Source organism: Thunnus maccoyii, chromosome 13 (assembly GCF_910596095.1).
Source record: "Thunnus maccoyii chromosome 13, fThuMac1.1, whole genome shotgun sequence".
NCBI lineage: Eukaryota > Metazoa > Chordata > Actinopteri > Scombriformes > Scombridae > Thunnus > Thunnus maccoyii.
The window spans coordinates 27,579,744-27,604,566 of NC_056545.1; the positions used below are offsets into that span (position 1 = coordinate 27,579,744).

Sequence of the window (24,823 nt, forward strand, 5' to 3'; positions counted from 1 at the left end):
TCCACCGTTGCTCCATCTCCTTCATCCACTGTTGTGAGCTGTTGATAAGATACGTTTCTGATTATGAATGTTTTTGCCAGCATATTTCCTCTCTCAAACTTGCGTCTAATGTGGCCAGGAAATACTCTATACATGCATGACCAGCTCCAAATGTGTGTTGTGTTATTGAATTCTCAGTGCATCTTGAATGTGTTCACACTTGTATTTTTAGCTGTGGAGTTGTCATTGGAGCACCGAGATGGACTTTACCAGCTGTGAACTGGCCCACACAAACAGTCGTGAAGAGACTGTATTTGTATATATTTTAAAGAGCACCTTTCCGGAAGGAAAATACAAGATCTGCTCGATAGATGTGCTCGATACAAGATCATACGACCATGCAGTGATTGCTTATTTGGTGGTAGAGGGGAGTTGGATGAAGTAGGTTAGTAGGGAGAAGCAGGACAAATCTGAGAGTGGAGGAAGTGAGACTGAGTGTAGCAGCAGTGACTGCTCCCCCCGTGGCTACATCAGCGTGTAGATTTAACAACCCATTTGAGGGTTGAGTCCATTCCAGCTCTAATAGAGCCCAGTAAATCAGGCTGGCGTCAGGCTGCAGGTATGATATAGTGGACCTGCAGCCTGTGGCGGAGGTCTCTGGGTCAGAGACAGCACAGTGAAAGGATCTGCACCATCATTGCTCCTCAGAGCTCCACTCAAAACTATTTGACAAGAGAGTAAAAGAAGAAGGCCAAATGTAGCTGGTTTTGTCTCACAGTGACTTTTCCCTGGTGGTTAAAGTGTTTAAAGAACTCGTTATTACGGTCAGAAAAAACCTTTAGGAGTATGACATACATGTGAATACGTTTTCTTTTGTAATATTCTTTTCAGTGTTCAATAAAATGTTTGCTGCTACTTTCTTAAAGATTAATTCCAGTTCATTACATCTTTGGTCTTATCTTCATAGTTTTCGCCTTGAGTTCTACTTGTAATAAAAAATATAAAAACACTGAACTCAAAAAAAATGATCGCCAAAATGTAGGGATGCCAGGTCTGACTTTAACCTACGATACTTACTATAGTTGTGTTTGCACACAGTTTTCCTGTGCAATGAGAGATTATTACTGACACTGTGGCTGCACTCACTTTTGGTTTTAGCTCCAAATAAATTGGTTTAAATAATCTGGCTAAACTATTAGTCTATTTACAACCTGTCTCATAATCTGACCACTACTGATTTTGTAGTAGTCATGTTGTGTTCCCAGCAATTACTTGTTGGGCACATTATTATCATAACAGGACATAAACAGGATCCATGTTGTACTAAACTGGAATTATCCCACAGTTTAAGGGTAATAATGTAACCATTCTTTTTGTATTTCTATTGTTCTTCCTTTGAAGGAACTTAATTATAGGGTGGAAATAATGAATAGATGAACAATTTCACAAGAAAATAGAAGCTGCTGAACATCAGCACAAATATCAGCCAAGATATGTCTTTACTGATTTGGCCTTTCAAAATTGGTGGAGCCCTAAATATTTCAGCACCTGTTTCACTTTCAGTAGCAGATTATTGATGATTGATGGTGGCACATAGTTTCCAGTTGGGTATTCTTAAGTCGAAAAAAAAATTACTCTTTTCCCACTCACCAATCAGACAATTCACAAATCAAATCAGTGCTGCAAACAGTGCTAATCACACATAATGGCTTTGCTGCCCCCCTACCCCCACTCTGTCTTTTGCCAAATAAATGGTATTACCTCATTCAGGCTGAGAAATATGGAAGCAATTAAAGAGAGGGGGGTAATCTGGCTACCACTCAAAATTACCCTTATGTTACAAATGGAGGAGAGACTGAAACAAATATGCATGTGTATAAAGCTGATTCCCTCCTCACGTCCATTTCTTTTTCTTCCTATAAAAAATGGTTCCTTTAAATAAGAGCTCAAGTTGAAAGATTTGCGAGGGCAAAAGATTGATTTACTGTGATGCGCTTGAGTTGCAGCAAGAGAAGAAACGTCTGAATTTTTTGCCTCAGCCATTCATTTGGATAACTTGAGAGAACAGCGTCATTTAACCAGATCAGCAGGGATTTGAGCTGTGCACTGAGCTCATAGAGTCTATCTGCTTTAAGCCAAAGCTGTGTGTATGTTTCAGCCACTCAACAACTGTGGTTGTTGAAGGAAGCGGAGGAGCAATTTTAGCACTTAGGCCTGAGCTTGTCCTCATGTTCCAGTGCTCAACCGAAGTTGTCTGGGTTATCAAAATACAGTGATCACAGCCTCCTGAATTAACTGACTCAAACTGAAAACCTCAAAGAAGAATGGTCACATTTAACCTTTGGGTCACGATGAGATTGGAATATTTGTGAGAAATAAACAGGATCCACATCTGTTTTTAATATATCAATATATATGACAAACAAAGCAGTCTTCCAGCAATATCCACTAGTGTGTTTATTATCCAAAACTGGACACTGAAACAAAAGAGCACACAAGGAGATGAACAGAAGATCCACAAATCAATACTGTTCAAAATGTTTCCAAATGTTTATCTTAATTAACATTGCAACTCATAAAATCTGTTCCTCAGTAATATTAAAAGCATATTAAAACAAGAGTAAATGAATTAACTGTGAACATGTGTGACACATAAAAAGATACTGTAAGTCTAGCAAACACATCTAAAAACAAACAAAAAACTGATCTAACCTCACTGTTTTCTTCACATCAATTGACTGATGGAAATTGTAATACAAGTATTAATACTAATAATGCTAAGTCTTGCGTAACATCACCTCTTTGTTCTCATGTTTCCCTTTACATTCCACAATTTTTTATATCTGCCATTAACCAGAATCCTTTGATCTGTTTGCATGACATCAGTCAACTTGGCAGCACATGACAGCTGACTGTTAGATTAGGATATTACCCAGGAAAAAATACTTCATGCAGGGTGATGAAATGCAAAGGCAATTGGCCTGACACCTTAACTGATCTGTGGTTGGTGTGGCGAGCCGGGCCGCTCCATTTATCAGAACATCACGGCTGATCTTAATGCTGCTGGCTAGGTGAATGTTTTTCATCATTGGTCTTCTCACTCTGGCCTTAAACAGTGGGAGGTTTCATGTCAGTGGCAGCTAAAATACTCACTGCCATATTCTCCAGATACGACCGACTTCACAGGATACACATGTACTCACACATTAGTAGAAAACCCTCTTTAACTGTGACTGAAGTAATCTTTACATTTGTGGGCCAGTATTCTCTCCTTGAATTATATGCTGACGTTTACATAGTTTAACTCAGCCAGACACTGAGTAAACATGGCGGTGTTTCACTGATCTTCATGTGAATAAAGCCGTGCCGCTACCCTCTTTAACCCCTCTCAGTAATGTTAGTTAGTTAGCTGTTTTTTCTCTGGGTTTGTTGACTCCTCAACGGAGGGCGCAGCCTGTCCTGTCGGCCCCCTGGCCAGATTTACTGTGATTACACGGACCAGTGTTTACTTTTCCCAGCGTACTAAGCTCGCTGTTTCTTTTATTCATATTAATTCAGCTTCATTCTTTCTCTCTCCACAGCTCCTTTCATCCATCCTTCCTTTGATAGCTTATACTGAAGGTCTGCCATCCAGATAGGCACTGATTCACTGTATGTTGAAATTATGTCAGTATAAATTTATCTGGTGCAGCGTTTTCAAGTTGAGTTTAGTCTGAAGATGAACAAATTCGTTTTCATCCCAAACAATGTGGCATGTTGTTTAGCTTATATAAACTAAAGTGCTTCTACTCCTATGGAGGACGTATAGCTCAAAAATTTTAAATGATTTAGTGCAATTAGTGCAATTCAGTTTCACAGATTTTTTAAACACTAAAGTGAAAATATAATATAGATTTTTGTATGTAGATAGATGAATTGAATGAATCCTTAAAATCCCTTCCAGTTTTGCCGTCAGAGTTAAGCTTTGAAACTTCAGTTAGATCATGTGCCTATATATGGCCAAGCTTTTCAGCTGTTCACTGTGGAGCTGTACACTTAGTTACACACACACTATCTTGATTTGTGTGCTATATTAAATTATAGGCTTATTGCGATTACCTTTAGAGACTCACTGTGACTCACAATAGAAAGCTGGAAACCTGTTCTGTAGCTCAGCTCCTATTTGAAGCGTTAGTAAAAATAAAAAATGATGCTGTTTTAAGGAAAAAGAAGGTTTACATTTAAACTGTAATAAATTTTAATGCTGAAGTCACATGTTGTACTTTTCATGTTAATGATTTGTATCTCTGCTTTCACAATGTAGTCTTACTCAAATTCATAAAAAAAAATTTACGTAGATATATATGTGGTTTGACAATCTTTTGTTAATACTTCACCTGTTCCAGGATTTGTTTTCACAATATTTAATCTGAAAGAGTAGAAGAATGATTCAAAATGAAGGCATAGCTTAAATCCTTATTTGTATTCACTTAAAAGTATTTGGCTAAACACCATAAACTCCCAGTGGTGTCAATGTCTGCTCCTCAGCCATCCACTGGTTTGTCTTTATCTAGAAAGGTGCATGCTTTGCATGATCTGCTATCTCCCAGCAACGTGCCTGAGGACACACACACACACACTCACTAAAACAAAAAATGGCCCTAACAGCACATACTGCTGAGGTCCTATTTAAAGGCTGGAGGGTGAGGGTGGGGGTGGGGACTACAAAAGTCCATTTACAGTACGGGTCAGTACATCTGAAAGCCTTTACCACTCCAGCCAAATTCTTTGTCTCCCTCATTCACAGCTAGTTATCTAGACTGCAGGCTACACAAAGGCAATTGGCATTATATTGTCCAGGCTGACATTAACCCCTGATATTTTCACTGCTCTCCATTAAAGTCCTCTTTTCCTTCTCTATTACCAGGCAATTCCCACAGAGCGAGGGGTCACACCAACCATGGAGAGATACTTAGATACTTTCTGACAAAGACAGAAAAAAAGAAAAGAAACAAACTGCAGCAGCGATTAGTTCCGTTTTTTTGGTTGTCTTTACTTTTGTTTTGTCTTCTTTGGACACAAAGGTGTTTAACAGCCCGGATGAGGGCCACTCTAAAGCTGTTTTTTACCTGATCCCGGCCAAAATGGCAGCCCATTCATGTCCAATTTACTCACACAGACACTCTTCCGCTCTGCTTTGTGTTTACAGACAGAAAAATGGAAGAATGTGGACTAAATTAATGTTAACAAAAGGTTCATATTGTGTTAATATGTTTAGTCCTCACATGAAATGTTGTTTTATTGTGTGGACTATGTCCAAGTGAGATAGACAGGGTGAGACAGAGGTCAGCTGAATAGTTGCACGGCTTAATGATAACAATGGTTGCTCAGAGGGTCACTTGGCCAGGTTCAGCATTTCCAGACTAAAGCAGGTCAGACTTAAGGCCCTATCTAATCTTTAGAAGCGTGATGAAATTACTCTAATGTCATGCTTAGTTGTGATAATTTAATGTGGTATTGGTGGGTGACAAATTCCAGGAGAATTTCTTAACTTGATTTAAACATTTACAATACCAGTCAAAAGTTTGGACACACCAATCCACTTGAATGAGAAAGTGTGTCCAAACTTTTGACTGGTAGTGTACATAAGCACAAATTCGTAAATTTGACTGAAACTGTCAATGGATGAAAAAAGTGGAAAAGTAATTTTGTGAGACATATCATATCTGTCTACTTTAGAGGGTCAAGAGCTCAGCTGATTCCATCATTGTCTGCACTTTTTCCAAAGTGCTGTAAACATTTCAGACAATATTTGACTTGTTTAAAATTAACTTTCTTTTCTTCTGACTTTTTTGCAGCACATTTTCAATGTGTTAAGAGTAACATCCAAACAGCTGTGCATCACACACTCACACAAACTCAGCCACACTAATATGACTCGTGTCCTCATGAGCACTTTTTCATCCACTGATAGTCTTCAGTCTGTGGCTGAGCCACCTGTACTCTGGTTCGAGGACAGCTTGCAAGTCCTCAATCAGCAGGTGAGGCTTCACGTTTGTGTAGCAGTGAACTCAGTGACAGACAGCAGTGTGTGGACTCACATATACACACAAACACACAGACACACACCCTATTCTCTCCAACTGCCACGCTGAGGAATGCCAGCGACTCAAGAGTCCTTGAGGCTGTCGACAGACAGGCCTGTGTGCAGACAGAGCAGACCCCCGCTCACCTGCACAGCAGATCCTCCCTGCCCCCAATCCAAAAGACCACAGTACACCGTGTCCATGCTCACTGCCTGTTTCTGCTTTTAGACAGCTGCCATACAACAGGACTCACTGACTGAAACTTTATATAGATAAGACTTTCTTAGAATTCATTGTTCAGTTACTTCACTCTGCTGTTCTGTTACCATGCATCGTCTTGGGTTCTCTGTTGGCACATTAACAAGGTTTGTGTATTCAGCGACTTGGCTTTGCATCTGGAATCTGGAGTCACATTTCTCCTCATTACCTGAAATAGATGTGCCTAATCAAGTCTTCTTAACATATGTGTTTGTGGCCCAAAATAAAACAAAATTAAAAGGACAGCTGTGAAACAAATCCAGTATCGTAAAATGGCCACTAAAATCAAAATGACTGGCGATACCGTTCCCTTCAGCTGATTTGAGGTTGTTTTGGCAGATTCTGTGTGCTTCCACAGGCTAAGGTCAAGAAGTGTTACAGCTCCATTGAGTGTGCAGCTTGTGCAGGCTGGTGCTGCGATGTATCATGTGAGTTCACAGCATGGGCCCTACATCTTCCACAGCTATTTCTGTCAGTGTAAAATCATGAGAACCACTTTAACCAACACAAGGCTGGTCAGAGGGTAATATCTCAGCTCTACACAGTGCCAAGTCTGTTCCCTCCAACAAGCCAACAGTCTGGCTATATTTCCAAAATAAGTTAGATTTCTGTCTTTTTTTAATTTGATGTTTGGTTATTGGAGGTCTGGCTCTCTGACAGATGAGTTTTTCAGTGTTAAAGCCGTGATAGGAGTGACAAAAAACCCCTTTGCAATGGCCTTTGTGAGGATGTGGAATGTCCAAACAAACACTTTCCCAGGGTTTGGGTAATTCAGAGAGTGATCCCAAAAGGCTGTTGGGTCAAACCCTGCAACGCATTACCAACCGTGCTGAACTGATTTACAATCACTGTGTGCTATAAGTTGTTGTAAACTGTTATTTTATAACACTTGGATTTGCAGTGAATTACACTAAATGCTGCTTAGTTTAAAAATAATTAGGCTCAGAGGTTATGGATTTGTCTTGGGGTTAGAATGAAAATGAGCTACACAGTGGGTCATTAAAGGTGCAGTTCAAGGAAAAGAAAACAAACATGCAATATCCATGTAAAGATGATGGTGAAGATCATTTAATTATTTTATAAATACGTCTTTCTTTATTTCAGTATACAAAATAAGAGTATGTACATCCACACAAAAGTGGTTTACAAAATCCATGAGTTCAGCTCATATGCTCTGAAAAATAGAATATATTTTGAACTGCCTGCATGTCAGACATAAAGGAGATAATGCACCAATTCACAAACTGAAAAGTCCTTAATTCTCTTCTCTCAATCTGCAGGGATGCAGACATGACCCATGTGAAGATCCACGCAGGACACATGGTGAGAGTCCAAAACATCAACCACAAAAATGTTCCATGATTGAAAAGTACTTGAAGTTCCCTTTGTGTTCCTTTTTCCTCTTTTGTCCATTGATGCAGAGGGAAAAAGTATCAATAGTACCTAAAAAAGTACCACACGAATCCATCAGAACCCTTCGATTTCCGAGGAATGAAGCCAAACATAAGTCTCTGTCTAGAGAGGAGAGAAGACAATCCCTCTCCTCAGGCATAAAATCCAATATTATTTCTTTTTATTAGAGATATAATAAAATAGACTTTCAGTATCCCTGTTAGGGGAATTTATGATCATTAACAAGAAAAAGAAAATACCCAGGAGGACGGCGGTTTTTACGTAAACCGACTGGCACTGTCACCACACTCCACGTCCAGGCTTGTGAAGCGAAGAAGCTGAGAGGCCCAATTGGCAGTTTGGAGATTCAATACAAAAATGATACTGACACAAGAATAGACGACTTCTCGTTGAAATAAACATGCTAAAGCTTAAGACAAAAATAAGCCTTCTTGGTATTGTAGTGCTTTGGTTAATCTGTAGCCTTGGGTGGCTTGGTACAAGTAGAGGACAGCAGGTGGGGCCGACAGCGGCACAGACTCATTTGCAGACGTATCTCTCCACAATCCGCTCACACTTTTTGCAGGTTACGTAGCAGCACCAGTGGTATTTGCAATGGCAGCGCTCCACCAGCTTCTCTGTGTACGGGTTGTAGCCACGTCCACAGCACATCAGGTCACAACTGTCACTGCCGACGGAGGTTTTGTTGCACTGCCTGAAATGATCATAGACACAGAAAGAAGATATTAGGTTTGTGATTTTATTTTGTTTTACAATAATACATTTTCCTAACCAGGAAAGAGAAAAGGGAGGCAATTTTTGGACTGAACACCAGCTATGAAACTAACATATTTCCAGTTTGGTTTCCTCTATAAGACAATTAAGTTTACAGCTTCCCTCTAAAACATTTTGTCCAGCAGCCCGTACAATCTCACAGCCTGTGAAAAGCCCACAATAGACCTTTAAATGTGCTTGACCGACCGATGTGCCTTAACCTTTTGTGCAGTCCTTCTTCCAAACATTTTTTTCCTTTCATTTTCTTTTTGTTTTGTCATTGCTTTGGAGCCTCTCATTTCAGAAGCCCGAGGCATCTTGAATGAGCAGAGAATAGCCCTGCCGTAAATCACACTGAATACACAGGGCTGCCCTCCCTCTCTTTAGCTTGCCCTCTCCATATTATTGCATTGTTTTATGATGGCAGAGTGTTAATGACCAGTATGGTGAGAGAGACGCTGAGTTGATGGCTGCTGCGGGAGTGAAGGAGTGGGAGGAGGAGGGACAAGAGTCATTGAGAGTGTAAGACAGGTTTATTACATCGGTGGGAGCTGGGAAATAGACAGAAACCCCCACACACTTATGTTTTTTCAGGACCAAAATCTCATTATATCACTGCTGTGCTGTAAGTGGAGCAAGAGGACAAGACGGTGCATTCTGTGGTTTACATCTGCTGGTTTAAAGAGAGACACAATAATGTAATTTAAGACTAAAGAACAGGCTTCAATAGTGTTCACCAGGGATCACACTTTATCCATTAGTGGCTGCTGCTAAAATTCACTTTGCCCCTGTCCCAGATTCTCTGCTTGATCAAAAAACTGACTCTACTAGGAGTTTCTGCTGTTCTCACGTCTTGTGAATGGGTCAGAGCTAACAATGTAGACAGGAGGTCAATTCATCCTCCTGTCTACACATACAGTGTAAAGCCTGATAAAAACTTCCTCTCAAGTGGTCACCAGTGAGCAAGGAATCAGCGGTGAGATGATCGTGGCAAAGCAGATGACATTGTGACCATGTCACTGAGTGTTATGATGTGGGAAGGTTTGAGAATCCCTCTGATACAATTGATCTAGATACGTATGAGAATAATCAATACCCACACATATACACTCACAGTTACTTACACAAACAACAGCGTCAGCGTCAAACAACAGCGTCAAGCTGGGTGCCTCGTGATTTGGCAAAAGCACTAATGTTGCAGACTGTGTTGTTATCAGGCTGCAGACAAGGGATGCAGTGAGTGTCTTTGACGTGAAGCAGTCTTCTGGTTATCTGTAGAATGGCCTAAGGCTGACGCATGATATGGCAGTCATATGATGTATGACATTTATAACATACAACAACATCACGTGCCATTTAGTGAACCTTTTTATCCTCAATGGCTTACACAACCATGATTGCGTGTTGTTGCCACTGAAGCAATAACAGTACATGTCAATGCCCAGAACTTTGCATTTACTCTTAGTTAACATTAGTTATCAATATAAAGTAGGGTGTGTCTGGCTAAACAAGCTAACAGATAACCAGTGGAACAGTGCTGGTGGAATTACATAAGATCAAGTTTTCATATTTGCAGAGAAACTTCAGTGCCACGCAATTCAAACCTAAATAATAAAGTCTGAGATATGACCTATCCTTCTTGACATATTTATGGAAAACTAGAAAATTCAATAAGCCTGCAAAGTAGTGCTGCGTATTTTTGCCATATTTCTCTATTATTATTTAGCCTGATCTCAGACAAATTGGCTCCTTGCTGTCCACTAAGTTCTCACAGAGCTCAAACCAGCAACACAAAGCACTGTCCCAACTAAAACACTGGAGCAGAATGGTGTAAGTAAACCTTTATCTTTGGGAAACGTTTAAATGTTTCCCAATCTGTGTGGCCCCCTGCAGTCGATATCAGCTCGAGTGCACTCAGTCCTAAAAATAACTGCATTAGTCATTGTTTCAGATAGAGAGACAAGGACTCCAGTCATAGTGGCCTTTTCAGTGACACATGCTCAGACAAGCCACAGACAGAGTACTCTCAGGGCTCGCTGGTTGTTATGAGCCAGCCTGCCACCAAGCAGGCCAGCACTTCACTAAAGTCAACATCCTGGATGAGCAGACAATCAAGACTGGTCATTTCCTTTTTTGTTGGCTGGGTGGGTCTGTTGTTGTTGTGACTCATGACAATAAATCTAACTTCAAATAATAGAGCCAAACCAACCAAAATCTCCTCCTTCTCATGCACACGCACATTCGAACAGTGTTGTGACCCGGCAGTCTCACCTGTCCTGTGTGCCCACAGAGCCCTGTTTTTCATTCTTGGTGCAGAAGTCCGGGGAGCTCTGCAGGTAGACCAGCTCATTATCCCTCACTGGCCTGATGTCAATGTCTTTGGGCACCAGCTGCTTGCGTGTCCCCATGGGCCGGTGAACCACTTTGGTGGCAGACAGGTATTTAGTCTTCAGGTCCATGGCGATCTCCCTCAGGTCTTGCAGGCCTCTCCAGCAGGTCCTTATAGAGCAGGAGCCGGAAACACCATGACATTTACATTTCATCACCATCGCCTCTTTCAATACCTAGACATGAGAACAGAGGACATGAGGGTTAGATAGAGCTCACTGCATGTGGGACTGACAAACAACAAGATGGGTATCCAAAACTTTCACACATGAAAAAATTAGGAACATTTAGTATTTACCACTTGTTTTAAGATAAAAAAAATTTAGTCCAGTGAGAAATTTTCACTTTTTAAAAAATTGTTACATAGTGCTTACTTGTCTCCCAACTTCACTGTTGTGTAGGTGCATCAGTTTGTTGGCATGGGAGCCTGAGCGCTTCATCTTCATGGGAGCATCAGAGAACTTGGATCCCATCATCAAACCGTAGTGCAGGTTGTCAGCGCAGCCACCCCAGCGGTAGCCAGGCTCTGGGATCTCCGCAGGAATAGGACCACACGAGCACAGCCGCAAATCTCCAGAAGTGCACGCCCGTGCTATGGTGTGGCTGATGGTTGCTGCAGAGAGGGCGTAGACAAACGCAGCCTCCCTTGTTCCTGATGAAAGAGAACATAAACTCATATAACACGGGTTTAAAAAGAATACGCTGTAATTTTTAGGCTCTGACAATATAGACACCAAAACAATTCAGATTTTCTTTGGAGTTCAGTCGTAACACTCAAGCATGATTTGTGTTCAAAGGTCATTAGCATTTCCCACAAGGGAGGCCAATATAAAACAGTTATTAGTGGCAGAGGACCTGTATATTCAGGAACTTAAATGATAAAATAACATTTACTCAAAATAGGTGATGTTTGAAGTTTAAAACAACTTTTTTCATATCATTAAGTGTAAAAAATATTTTTGTCTTTTGCCTGTGTGTCGTCTGAGTTCAGTGAGATTAGAGTTTTTGGTCCATGTTCATGTGATCCATGATGTGTGCACTCTCCTCTAGTCAGAAGCTGCAAGTTTACATTCTTTTAAGCCAGACTACATGTCTACTATTATTCCTCATTGTGTATGTTAAAGTGTTAGCATGAAGCATGTAATGGTCAGCTTCAATTTATATGGGTTGTAATTTAGTACAATTATTTAAAGTTTTTACAGCACACAAAAAAAAAATCAAAACATCCACAGAAAGTTCTCAAACCAATTTTGCTACCTAATCAGCAAAAGGAGAAGAAAGAAAAACAAGTAGAAGTTCTGCTGTTTGTCTATCCTATTTCTCTATTTTCCTCTTATCTTTTCTACTGTCTCAGTGGGAAAAAAAAGAAATTGACTGTCTGCACAAAATGTATCTTTCAAACACAGTCTATCACTACTTATGCTGTAACCCAGAGTGAGCTCTGATGTAATTGGTGGTGAAGTGTGTACACGGAAAGCACATATGTTAAAGGCCGAGGAGCAATTGGAAGTGCGGGAAGAAATCGTGTATGACCGTGGGCTGGTTAGATCAAAGCCATCCCCGGACAGAGATGAGCCATTTCCTGTTCAGAGCAGGCTGTTCATTTGGCAAATGGCAGCCATGTCCTTTCTGGGGAGCACTGCATACCCCACCCACAACTTAGCAACTATCTCTGGCTGATTCAAGGTCCTTCTGGCAATAGAAACAGCTAAGTCAGACTGCAACGCAAACAGGCGTGCAGTTAGATAATGCTGCAGATTTCAGAAATGACAAGCCAATTATTAAATCATACAGAACATACACATGTTGTGGAAGGGATGCTTTCTCAAATAACTGCTTCAGTACAGTGTGAGAACAAGGACAGTACAAGTACAAGTAGCGAATACCCCTCAGGAATAAATTATGCAATCATTTGGCTGGCACCGAACAACGGTGGAAAGATGAGGCAATATGTCATCTCAAAACCAAAAATCATTTTTGAAAAAGACTACCGGTATTTCTGTATCAAAATTCTTTAGATGGCAGTCATGTTAATACATACAAATAAATCTATTGTGTCATCTGAGTGCAGACACCATTAAAAGGGCTGAGGATCATTTCCGCAGTTGCTATAAACTGAACTCAATAGATGCAGCACTTAATGACCCTGGTTTTGGATGTCTTTGAATTGTCAAGCGCGACTATAAACATTAGAATCTTGTGGGTAAAATACTTGGAGCAGCTCTTTGGAAACAACAGCGTCCGTGCTGTCATTCCAAACTGTTTATGACCATACCTCGGTCGAGGTCTGGCCGATACTTCGGGGCATCAAGAGGGATGTCTATGGAGGAGCAGTTCCAACGCATATCAGAAAAGGACTTCTGACATGTTTTCTTGACCTCACGGGCAGCTTGGATAATGGTTTGCATGAGCTCCATGTTGGTGCGGCACAGCTGAGCTTGGGAGGACACCAGGCCGGGCAGCAGCTTACAATGTTGGGTCTGGTTGATGTGTAAAGATGCAGGCATGTGTGATAGCGCTCTGCAGGAGGGGAAACAAAAAACAAACAAGAGGTTTTGGTCAGTATGCATTATACAGAATATATTCTCTTAATTGCAGCGGCGACGACTGCTTAATTGCATGTTTTTTGTTTTCTGAGTTGTGAAATAATCGCATTTATGGGAATAACAAAGAATGCTGTGCGTTTCATTCACAGTGGTGTGTTAGCGATTTGAGTTTCTTGTGTACACATTTTTCAAGCCTCTGAGACACATCGACTTTGAACAAACAATTGAAAAATCAAAACAGATAATGCTTCAGGCAGGGAAATGTTTTGGCATGCGTTGCAGAAAAGAACCATCTTATCACAGTGAAAATCCCAAAGGAAAGTCAGCTGCAGATTCATAAAATATAAGTGACATGTTCTTGGCACAGGGCTTTTCTTTTGTTAAAGCACAGAAGAGGCCTCGAGATATGCCAAAAAATATAAAAACCCCTCTAAATTCTGATCCAGTCAGATGAAGAACTACATAGATCCCTCAACATTTGCATTTTCCACCACGGGAAGCTCCATCCTCTGTGGCCTCAGTTTGACATGATGCACACATTTGATTTAAACAATTTAAACTTATTGAGGATTAACTTAATAGAGAAAACACATGCGGAGCAGGTTAGCTCTGATCTCTGCTTTCTCTGTTCGTGAGAACCAGGCAAAGCCGCCTGCACCTCGGCCTGTTTTGCATTAGAGGCCGAGGGGCCGCCACTCTGTGCCCAATGATAAGCTGTGACTCCACTGGGCTCGTGGTAACACAGCACTCGCAGGTGTTTACAGCCGCATCTGTTTTGCATTGCACCGCTGTGCATTATCAAGACTGTGGGACTTCTCGCTTAGATTTAGCACATGCCATCCCACCTCTCATGGGCACATCTGCTTAACTCTTCCCACTGTGAGTATTTTCATTCTGATAAGAAGCAGTGAATCTTTTTGGTTAAGCCAACGCAGTTATGTATTCACAGTGATCTGACATAACGTACACGGATAAAAACTCAGATAAAAATATACACAACATAACACGCAAATCACTGAACTGTGCAGCAAACGTTAAAGAGTTTATAAGTATACCAAACCAAACCATCCAAAACATTCGATTGAAACATAAATAAATCCAAACAGCAACTCAGGATTTTTATGTACTTTCCAAAATTATTGCGAAAATTATTGTTTACTTTTACGGTACCAAAAAAACAGTGCGGTGAGAGTATGAGCAATCAACATTTGTGTCAACATTTAAAGCATTGCAACTTCCTTCTGAAGTGCACTATTTTTACACTGATTTGAAGCCTGACTAGAATACACACAGCAAGCAGTGACATCACTGGCGCTCTCTGCAGTACCGTGACGCCCCACCATGTCTGTCTTTGCTATTCTTATCTTGTTATTATACAGCCGCGCGGTAAATTCGATCTGAGATCATGGAACTGAAACATGCCGTCTACTTTTACTGAAGCTGCATTAAAGTTAATAAAACCAAGAGGTTTCCGTTCATAACCTGAAGAACGGCCAGCTAATCTACTGTCCCTTTCATGAGATACACATGTACAGAACATAACCTCTCCCTTGATCAGGAGCAACTTGAGGAATGTTGGGGCCCTTTTCAAAGCTGCCATGGGCCCTCCACTCCATAAAATACTGAAACATGCAGAAAAGAGCCACACAATATCGTGTATCTTCATGACATCATCTGCTTTGACATTGCTTGAATGTAAAGCGGTGTAGAGATGGTGAAAGGCCAAAAGAATGAGATGGCGGCACTCGTGAGAATACTTACAGCCATTTGATGCCAGAGCAGACCTGAGACAGCAGCAGAGCAGTGAGCACACCAAGAGGCAGGACATGAGAGCTGCTCCTCATGGTTGGACAGTGATTCCAGTTCACACAGGACACAAATACAAAGAGCTGTTGGGCTTCTTGGCTCAAACTCAAAAGTCGACTGTCATGGCACGGTCTCCTCTTCCAAATCCTGTAATAAATAATATAAATAACAACAATGACTTAGTGGTGTCACAGCGTGCTAGTTATAACATTTTCAGATACAGAGTATCTTTGCTTGATTTATTGATGAATACTGTTTAAGAACCGCTGTGAAGGTCTTTGTGTGGATCATTTAAAGATAATTTCAAAACAAATTAGAAAAATCAGATAAAGGAAAATTATTTTAATTCTCTATTAATCTCAGATGTTACACACACATTTAATAATGAATAGAATGAAAATGAGCAAAATGTCTTATGAAATGTTTTTTAAGAAAACCGTTCCACACGGTTCACTGATTTAAGCGTTCAAGCGCACTATAAAGATCCATGGTCATTACAGCACATCAGCCTCTTTCTACACGCACATAAACACACAAGAACCAAGACATGTAATTGCAGCGCATCCCTGAAGAACAAATGAATATATTACATTTCAAAAAGAGAGTAGCACTGTATCTGAAGTACATGCTCAGTGTCACAACACTGACTTTCCTTGGTGAGTGTGAAGTGACTGTATTTTACTTCATGTTGTCTAATTATCTATGGTATTTCTATAATATAAAATAATAGAATCATAGGACACATAGCTGCTTAATCTGTTTTTTTAGTATCACACTAGTTGATAGCCAGGTTTAAGTGGTGGACTATCTGAGTTATATACAATCACATGAATTTTTAGAGATAGTAGCGTTCAGACAAGGAGGGACGTTTCTCATGAATATGAATATGTTATTTAGATATTTGAGTGTGTAATTCAGTTTGGTGTCACCTCAGCTCCACTTGGAAAAACCTAAAGAGTTTCAGATCTAGGCTAGTGACAGTGGAGGGCCAGCAGCAGAGATCAGCGCATCAGAAGCATCATCTGATAGCGCTTTGAGCTGCTGATAAAGAGTTTAAACTGAGCGCGTTAAACACACAGCGAGCTGATAATGGGCCTTTTAAAGCACCAGTTCCGGTCCTCGTCGAAACTGTGTGAATTCACTGATATTAATTATTTAAATGAGCAAACTGAAACTCATCAGCCGACTGTGTGTTTCGAGCACTACACCCCTGAGACATGTAGCGTAATAATAATAATAATATAATCAGACTATCGCTTAGGTTGTCGATTAGAAATAAGGAATTCCCTGAGCTTTTCACAGTCTGGCGTCAGATTTGTTTGACTATAGGCTCAAGTGGATTTACTGCTTACATTTACATTTGGCCGAAATGGCAGCTCCCGTTTCCCCCTAAAAGATAAAGACTGATAGCGTCACACACCATCCGATGTGTCTCTCATCAAGCCGAGATAAGCTGGACACCGAGTGGGCCATAAATCACAGCCTAATTCCCAACCATCAGCAAAACATTAACAAGAATATTTGTGTAACAGCCTTAAAATAGGCAAATGTTTGCCAACCTGCCTGTGAAGGCAAACGTCTTTTAAAAACCCTTTGTCTTCACAAACAGATACTTACAGACCCTATAAAGGCAAAAGTCCTCATGTTGAACTGAAGTTGACAGGAAATTAAAATACATGACTGTAAAATATGTGGAAAGTAAACTAGTGGAAAAAGCAATTTCTCCTATCTCAAACTAATCCTTGTTCCAGTTCCTCCCACACTTTCTTCAGCACATGAAAGCAACTTTGTATTCACTGTTAACTTTAAACGGGTCCTATCTACACATAAGAGCAGCATACATGAACTTTTCCAAAAAAAGGTTTCACCTCACCTCTGCACGGCGTTCACCGTTCAATGAAACAACACCAGTGGAAAAAAATCAAATCTCAGCAGGTCGAAATATCCTTTCAGAGAGTTGTCTGTGTCGCTATCAGCCAGACGCGTGAGTAAAATCCAGCGTGGGGTGGTAGAATAGCTCCGCACAGGTACGCATGGTGTGTTTTCAGAGCGGTGAGTGTGTGAGTGTGTGTGAGAGAGAGAAGAGGAGAGAGAGTGAGCCTGAGTGGGGGCAGATCAGCTCTAAAGTACCCCTGCCCCGCTTTGATCTCACTGCTGATGTCAGAACCGCATTAGCATAAGAAAGCACGCTGCACCGGGACCAGAGCAAAGCCGCTCGGAAACGTTATAATGAAATGTTGTTGGATTGATATCCTACTGAAAAAGCTCTGGAATAGTCCTGTAATATTCCCAAAGGGAGCTGAAGTGAGTTAGAGTGTGTCTGTGATGATGAATAGCCGATTACAGCTGTTCTGGTATCAAACTCCCATAAAATTCCTTCAGATTCCTCAAGTTCTCAAAGGATAATTTGTAGTGACCTTATCATGCTCAGTGGTAGCCGCTATTTTCATGTCACCAATTATTCTATAAATTTTTTACATGACTATAAAACTTCTGTTAGAGCAGAAAGGTTACGCTGGTACAAATAAGATCTTTTGTAAAATCAGTTTTTGGATTAGAGAACTTTTTCTTACAGTGAAACCAAACTTTTACTCCATTATCCAGTTTTATTTCTTCTTTACAAACAAAATCTTTTACAAACGAATTTGAATTAGTTTTACCTACTTTTAACACAATGTATATGATTTGTAGTGTCTGACAGTGTAAATCATTATTTTATAATTTGTCATAAAATAATGAAGGTCTATAGAAGTTTTGGCAATGACTATAACTGAAGTAAAAATAGAGTAAAAAGACCACAATGACCTAGACATTCATGTATTTTAAGCTATTTTATATTTTATTATTAAGACATAGGAAAGATACACACACTCATACTATTGGTCCAAAGGAATGGCAGAGGTGGCATCATTGTTCCAAACGCTGAAACTAAATAAACTCTATCTGTTGATTTGAAACGTACAGCCTTATGGAAAAATATGGAATAATTAAATCATCCCACTACAATTACCGAAAAAGTCCATGTTGCACGTTTTTCATTAAAATCTATTTAGAAATGATGTTTTACATCCAAACGTTATTGCATGAATTTTTGTTTCTTTTGTGCGCTCAAACGAGCAAACAGAACTGCAACCAAAATTCAATTACGACTCGGCTGGCTGTAGTCTGCACAGTCCCTCGCTTGTGAGTAAGTTATTTTGATAATAAATGTTTCTTAAAGTAATGTTTAAGTGAAATGTCAGAGTCACAGACGCAGCCTTTCTGTCATTATCTGCGCTGAAGAATGATGTGTTTTTGAGATAGAGGTGAATTTGAAAAGGGAATAATTTCCAATTTGAAAGGTAAATGATACTCTGAATTCATTACGACACTAAAAACACATTTTATCTATTAGTGTGGATACCATATAATAGTTAGAATATATATATTGTAATGCAATGTGACATGATTTTGTGGTATTCTAAGTACACACATGCACACACACTAATGCTTTCCAACATGTTCTTTAAAAAACTGCAAATAAAACCTTCCTAAAGTTACAGTTTTCCTGCACTGGCTGATTTCCTTAAATATTAACCACACTGTAAGTGATATGTTGCAGAGCCAGCTGTGGGAAAGTAATGTATAGTTTTCTTGAGAATCTGCTGCAGCTCCAGAGCTCAGACAAAGCCAATAGTGAGCTGTTGTCCAGACCTTGACCTTGCAACTGGTATAGCTAACATGGCTGGCCTCGTGCGCTGCTGTCCGCTCCACTGGGAACAGCAGATCAGGTGTTGTCAAGCTGTCTCTGAAGCAGACACGTTTACAGACCACAACAAACCCGTTTCCTCCTGGAACACCCGGATCCTGTGTCTAAATCTGTTTGCCAAACAGGGTCCACTGCAACATTTCACATACAGTATGATGACCCCATATGTATGTCTCTTATTTACAGTGGGGCTGTGATCCTGGTTCCAGGGACACTCGATGTGTTTTACGTGGCAGTCAACTGTGAATGGGCACAGGTTGGAGCGTGTGTGGGAGTTGTGGAGCTTCCAGCAGGACCGGGCCGGTCTACAGAGAAACTTTTTACACTCAGGCTCTCCATTCCTGAGCTAGGATCAACACGCAACCCCTTGATCTTCACATCTCACCTCCCAAGCAACACAGAGGGGGGAGGACATCTTCTAGGGAGACGGAGGGGGTTAAATGAGCCACTGGAGTTCATGATAATGAAATAACTCATGTCATATAACAGCGAAATCAGGGTTGAGTTATGATAGATTATCCATGTCTATGATTAAAACCAGCTTTATGGAGATGATGTTACAGTTACATTGGCCTTTTTAACTGTCACTATAACCAGTTTTTGACATGGTGGGATTACTGGTGAAAAAGCTACAGTGTGTCTCCTAAAAAATGTCCAAAATACTTTTCTAAAACTTGCTTTCCCCCCCTTTTTTACAAACAAAAACAATAACCCAGATGGGGGGACGTTTTCAAAGTTCAATTGATAAATTAGATAAATCCCTTCAGATTATGGTATATCATAACCACAATGAAACATTTCAAAACCCCCCAAAATTTTAAATGCAGATTAACAGAAACAGTAATTTATCGTTTAAACCCGATGTTTGCAATATTTCATAATTAAACTGTATATTACAATTCTTGTGTTGCAAAAACATTTTCACAGTTTAAATGTTGAAGAAAAATATGCAGTTTCCAAACTGACAGAATGAAGAATGTAGTCAGCCCAACTGTGGCTGAATACAGTGTTAATGTTTGGGAGGAATGAGTCCTCGGGCTCACAGTGTTAAGCCATTGTCCTTCAAATCTCAAGAGGATCAAGCCAATATCACGAATCTGGAGGCTCACTGGGGGGAAAGGCGGTGGAGGTAGGAGTGGGGGGTGTAAGGACACTCAACTTTCACCCAGGAGGATCAGAGCCTGAATGGGTGCAGAGTTACTATTATGCCCCTGGAAAATGCTCCCATGCTCCCATCAGGATGTATATAAAACTAAACTGAGCTCCGAAAAGCTGCACTAATGAACCAGAGACTAATTAGTCAAAAGTACATTTTGTTACAAATGTTTCAAGATGATTTGAGAGGGAGATAAAAAAAGGAAAAAAGTAGATGGTATGTTCTTTCTCATTTCTCATTTTTTAATGCCAAACCATTATTACACAACAGGAAAAAAAAAATCTTGTAAGCTCACTGCCATGTTTATATCATTAAATCGAATCCCTTTTTATTTTGTCAAATTTTGATAAAATGGCAGAAATATGTGAACCACAATGATGAATTAATAAAGTTTTAACTCTGAGGTATGTTCATTTCTGCCTGTTCTCTATTACCAGATAAACCCTTTTGACCATAGAGAATTTTTCAATCAAAATTAAAACCAGGAGATTGATTAACAGCCATCATAAATGCAACAAAGCAAGAACTTAAAAGAGAATTTTCAAATGGAACAACCAGTGAACCATATCTGTAACGGTTACTTTTCATTTTGCCTCTTATCTACAACCAAACACGGAACGGCACAGGGCTCTGCTGCCAGCTGATTATTGACAAATAACAAGAACATTATGTATTATAAATAGTATTCCTAAAGGGTAAAAACTATCAAATTAGACCTGCAGAAGGACAGTGACAGCTTCGCATCAGCCATGTGAAAATACCATCACCCTCTGGTGTCCCTCCTGTGAAAGCTGCCGTAGCTCACAGTGGGGATCGCCACAGAAACAACAACCTCCGTCCAATTTGTGCCCCGCAGGACAAGACTGGACTCACATCTTTTGTATACCATTTGTTTATAACTTCTGTCTCTATTGTGCTTTGAGGACAGAGGCCTTTCAAGTGACAGATGGGTGGCACTTTTGAACACGTCATGTGGTCCTCCAGACTGCAGAACAGCCTACACCATGAGCTGTGTGGCACCGTTCATGAAGCCTGTGGCAAACACAGTCCAGGAGTTTAACGGTGCTTTGGGATCATTCCAGAAAACCAAATTATCATGGGTACACTGGTCTGAGCGGAGGTTATAAAAGTCACGTGCATTATGGGATAACTGCTCGAGAGAGGAGTGGATTCCAGTAATACAACTAATTAAGCACATTACAGTCTTTTCACATCACCAGGGCATCATAAATCTGAGCTAAATGAGTCCATTCACTGCATGAAAATGACTTCCATTAACCAAACACACTTTAAAGAGAAAATCCACCCTAAAACATATGTTTTTTTTTTTTTTTTTACATTTTTCTACTCCAGTAATTAAGTTGTTTTAACACACACTGTTGTCACCAATTAGAAGATCAACACATTGACTGATGATGTCATCAGGTGACACGATTTGGAATGTTTCCACTGACAATTAATTGGTGACTGAATCTATTGAATAATAACATTTTTGCTCACTTCCTGTCATCCTTGTAAGTTTGATTTGAATGTAGAGTAGGAGTTACAGCTGTGAATTTGTGTTTATAATTATAATATATAATAATAAACTATATTTATATAGCACTTTTCTTAACAAAGTTAGAAAGTTTGCTTAACAGAGAGAAGAAAAAGGGAATTAAAAAACAGCAATTAAAAACAAAAAAAAGATCATAAAACAGAGAGTAATAAAATGTTACACAAAAATATAAACTGTCAGAAGTGGGATAATAAAACAGCAACATATCAAACATTCATAAAAGCTTTTTGATAAAATGACATTTAAGAAGAGATTTAAAAGACATTAAAGATGTTGCCTGTCTGATCTCGGTCAGCAGACTGTTCCACTGTTCCACATAATCCACTGAAATCCCTGTGAATGCTTGTCATAGTGTTTTGGGGTTTGTTCCATTATTTATTGTCTGTGGAGCAGCTGCAGGAGTCCATCTCTGCTGTTCAGCTGGTCAAAGCCATGAATTTAAAACTGAGCTGTATATTGCTTTAAAAAAAAAAATTAACACGTGTGAATTCTACATGTAAGTGGATTTTCCCTTCAAAAAAGAGCCATTTCTCCCAGTGTCAAGGGTGGCGGCACTGTCTCACACAGGTCCTTTATCACAATGTATGAAGCTGTATCACTGCGTCTAAAGAGGTGTTGCTGAAGAGGAGCAAAAGGTGTTGATGGCGGAGGGGGTATGACTTCAGCAGAGTCTGGGGGCGCTCCATTCGTTTACAGACGTCTCGCCGCTTGCACCTCCTTGTAAACATAAAGCCAAAGAACCATAGAGGAATCATAAGGACAGGCACCAGCATGGCCACAGGCTTCTAAACAGTATAATAGAGAAATTGTGCAGATACATCTGGTTCACATGAATGTACCCCTTTCTTCGCTGTGGTTGGAGGAGGTGTGAGAGCAGCAGAGCATCCTTATAAATGATTAAAGATTACTGCTTTAAGGATTATAAAAGCATTTGAAATTCCAAGTAGCATGCCTCTGTCAAAATGTTCCGAGACCAAATAAACTCTAAAAGATGCTTTTGCACAGGTCCAAAAAGGGAGCTGAGCACTGTTTCGACAGAAGTGAGGGCATGTGCTTTGAATAAACACATTCAATTTTGGAGTACGATAAGATAAATTTTATTCACTTCTTCATGACCACATTAATCTCTTGTACACCTCAGTATTGGTAAAACACACTCATCGAAGACAGTCCTTCACATTTCACTCACAGTTGAAAATCCTTTAGCTTTACAATGGCAAGTAAAAATGAAGTGTTTTTTAAGAGAACAATCAACAAGTTGACATCTGACTAATTCAAACCAAAAGTTTTGCTCTTAGTACTAGGAGGATCTGAATTCTGGCCCGTACTGCCAATTTTCCCTGAAAGGGAACCTTGAAATAAAATCCACTTAAGCCCTCTGTCTTCCCCTCCAGAGTGTAGTTAAACCCTGGCTGTGTATGGACATGATTACAGAGTGCCACGGGTCTTACATCAGTGCAGAACCTTGACTTCCAGCAGGAAACCTGGTGCACGGGTCAATTATGGCAATACCTTGTTTTGCTTAGAGATGGAGGATGTGTTCTCCATGCTCCAACACACCGACTACACCTGAGATTTAAACTTTAACAAAGTCCACTTCTACATCCTGAATGTAAATAAATAAAACACAATCTGTAGGAGGCGTATCACTCTTGGCAGGATGTGTAGAGGCGATGCTGGTATGCTCCTGCGCTGCATGTGGCTACAGCGAGGCCTGCGAACACTGACTGCTGCGTGCGGCCCACAACGGAGACAGATCTGTTTGCTCAGCAGCTGAACGGGGACACGGAGATGCTCCTTTCACACTGAGCTGAGCACCGACAATCAGGGCTTTGTCAGGGAGGCATCTGCTGTTACAGCTCACAGGAAGAATACATGTCTCTTTAAGTGCACTCAGTGGGGTTACCAGTGTTAAAGATATGGTGACTTCATGTCAACAAACATGAAATTCATGTGTAAAGTAGGGTTTTAACAGAAGCATAGTCTTTTCATGATTCCTTTTAGGATAATTCGAAGGCAAACAGGTCCACTTTTTCCAAAAACGTCGATTTAGTCCTTGTTTAAACTAGCATTGGGTTTTAACTCAAACTTTAAGTGGTTTAAATAATCCCTGGGGTATTGTGTCAGTGTAGCTTCAGTCAGTTAAGGACACTCAGAACAGTTTTTACCAATCTGCTGTTTTAATGAAAACTGGAATAAACCAGCTATATAGATTTTTTTTAACAATCCAATTAATCACAGGTGTTTGTCAGCTTCAAATTTAGTTTGAAGTCATATAAAAGAATAATAAAATAGAGTTTAGTCAGTACAGTAGCTCTATGCCGTTGGAATTCCCTCCTGTAAAGGCTTAACCATCACATTGGAATTCATAGCAAATAATTGACAATATGCAACAGCAGACCCACAGAATACATTCATTCTTAGAAATCACATATTAACCAAGCCACAATGGCAACAATGGAGCCAGAGAACGATGATTTGCATCACTGGTAAATACTAGTCAAACCGGTCTCAATCTCACATACCCAACATTGCGATGGCCTTACACTTTGAGGACAAAAAGTAATTGTAAAATAAATATTTACCAGGTATCTTGAGATAATGCAGTCAGTGGTTATGTGACCTTAATAACCCTCCCTTTAAACCCACATCCTTGTTGATTTGTAAGTGAATCACGCAAGAAATTTTAATCAATACATTGTGACCTGAACTAGAGGGTGAACTGCCTGTTTTCTGTCAGTAATCATTAACACCATCAGCATGCACTGCAATTTCACATCTTTTAGGAGAGATCAGTTAAAATGCGCCACCTACACATCACAGCTACTGCATGTGAAAAATGTCATTCCTTTACCTCAAGAAATCACACATTTTAGGCTGTAAATTTTCATTTACCAACACAGTAATAATAGTAGGAAGGTAAAAAGTATTTGGATAATAGTTCTGCTAAAACAGAAACATTTACTGGTAACTTCCTGTAGTTACACAGCTTTACTTTGGCATAATGACCATATATACCAACCCTACAGGTATTCTGATTTCATATTCAGAAAAAATTGGCTAAAACTTACAGGTATATTTCTCCATTAGAATCCCACTTGAGTTGGATTCAGTCTTTTCTTCCAAAAGCAAATTACAGCCTAACTGCGCCAT

The 24,823-nt window shown here is 40.0% G+C and overlaps 1 protein-coding gene across 1 annotated transcript; it reads right to left on the minus strand.

The window, feature by feature from the left end:
• Positions 1–8,216: 8,216 nt before the first annotated feature.
• Positions 8,217–19,122, minus strand: wnt11 (wingless-type MMTV integration site family, member 11). Its single transcript, XM_042430800.1, has 6 exons — positions 17,082–19,122; positions 15,164–15,355; positions 13,132–13,376; positions 11,231–11,508; positions 10,740–11,032; positions 8,217–8,409 (listed from the first exon to the last, which is right to left on the minus strand). The coding sequence occupies exons 2-6, from the start codon at positions 15,244–15,246 to the stop codon at positions 8,235–8,237; spliced, it is 1,074 nt and encodes a 357-aa protein (XP_042286734.1). The 5' UTR covers positions 15,247–15,355; positions 17,082–19,122; the 3' UTR covers positions 8,217–8,234.
• Between the last annotated feature and the right edge of the window lie 5,701 nt (positions 19,123–24,823).

What these genes read in the sequence shown, in the direction of transcription:
- wnt11 (XM_042430800.1), bottom strand. Translation starts at nt 15,246, where the DNA reads ATGAGGAGCAGCTCTCATGTCCTGCCTCTTGGTGTGCTCACTGCTCTG. An exon ending in TGCTCTGGCATCAAATGGCT is followed by an intron (nt 13,377 to 15,163) that starts GTAAGTATTCTC and finishes CCCCTCCTGCAG; the next exon opens with AGCGCTATCACACATGCCTG. An exon ending in ACAGTGAAGTTGGGAGACAA is followed by an intron (nt 11,033 to 11,230) that starts GTAAGCACTATG and finishes TCTCATGTCTAG; the next exon opens with GTATTGAAAGAGGCGATGGT.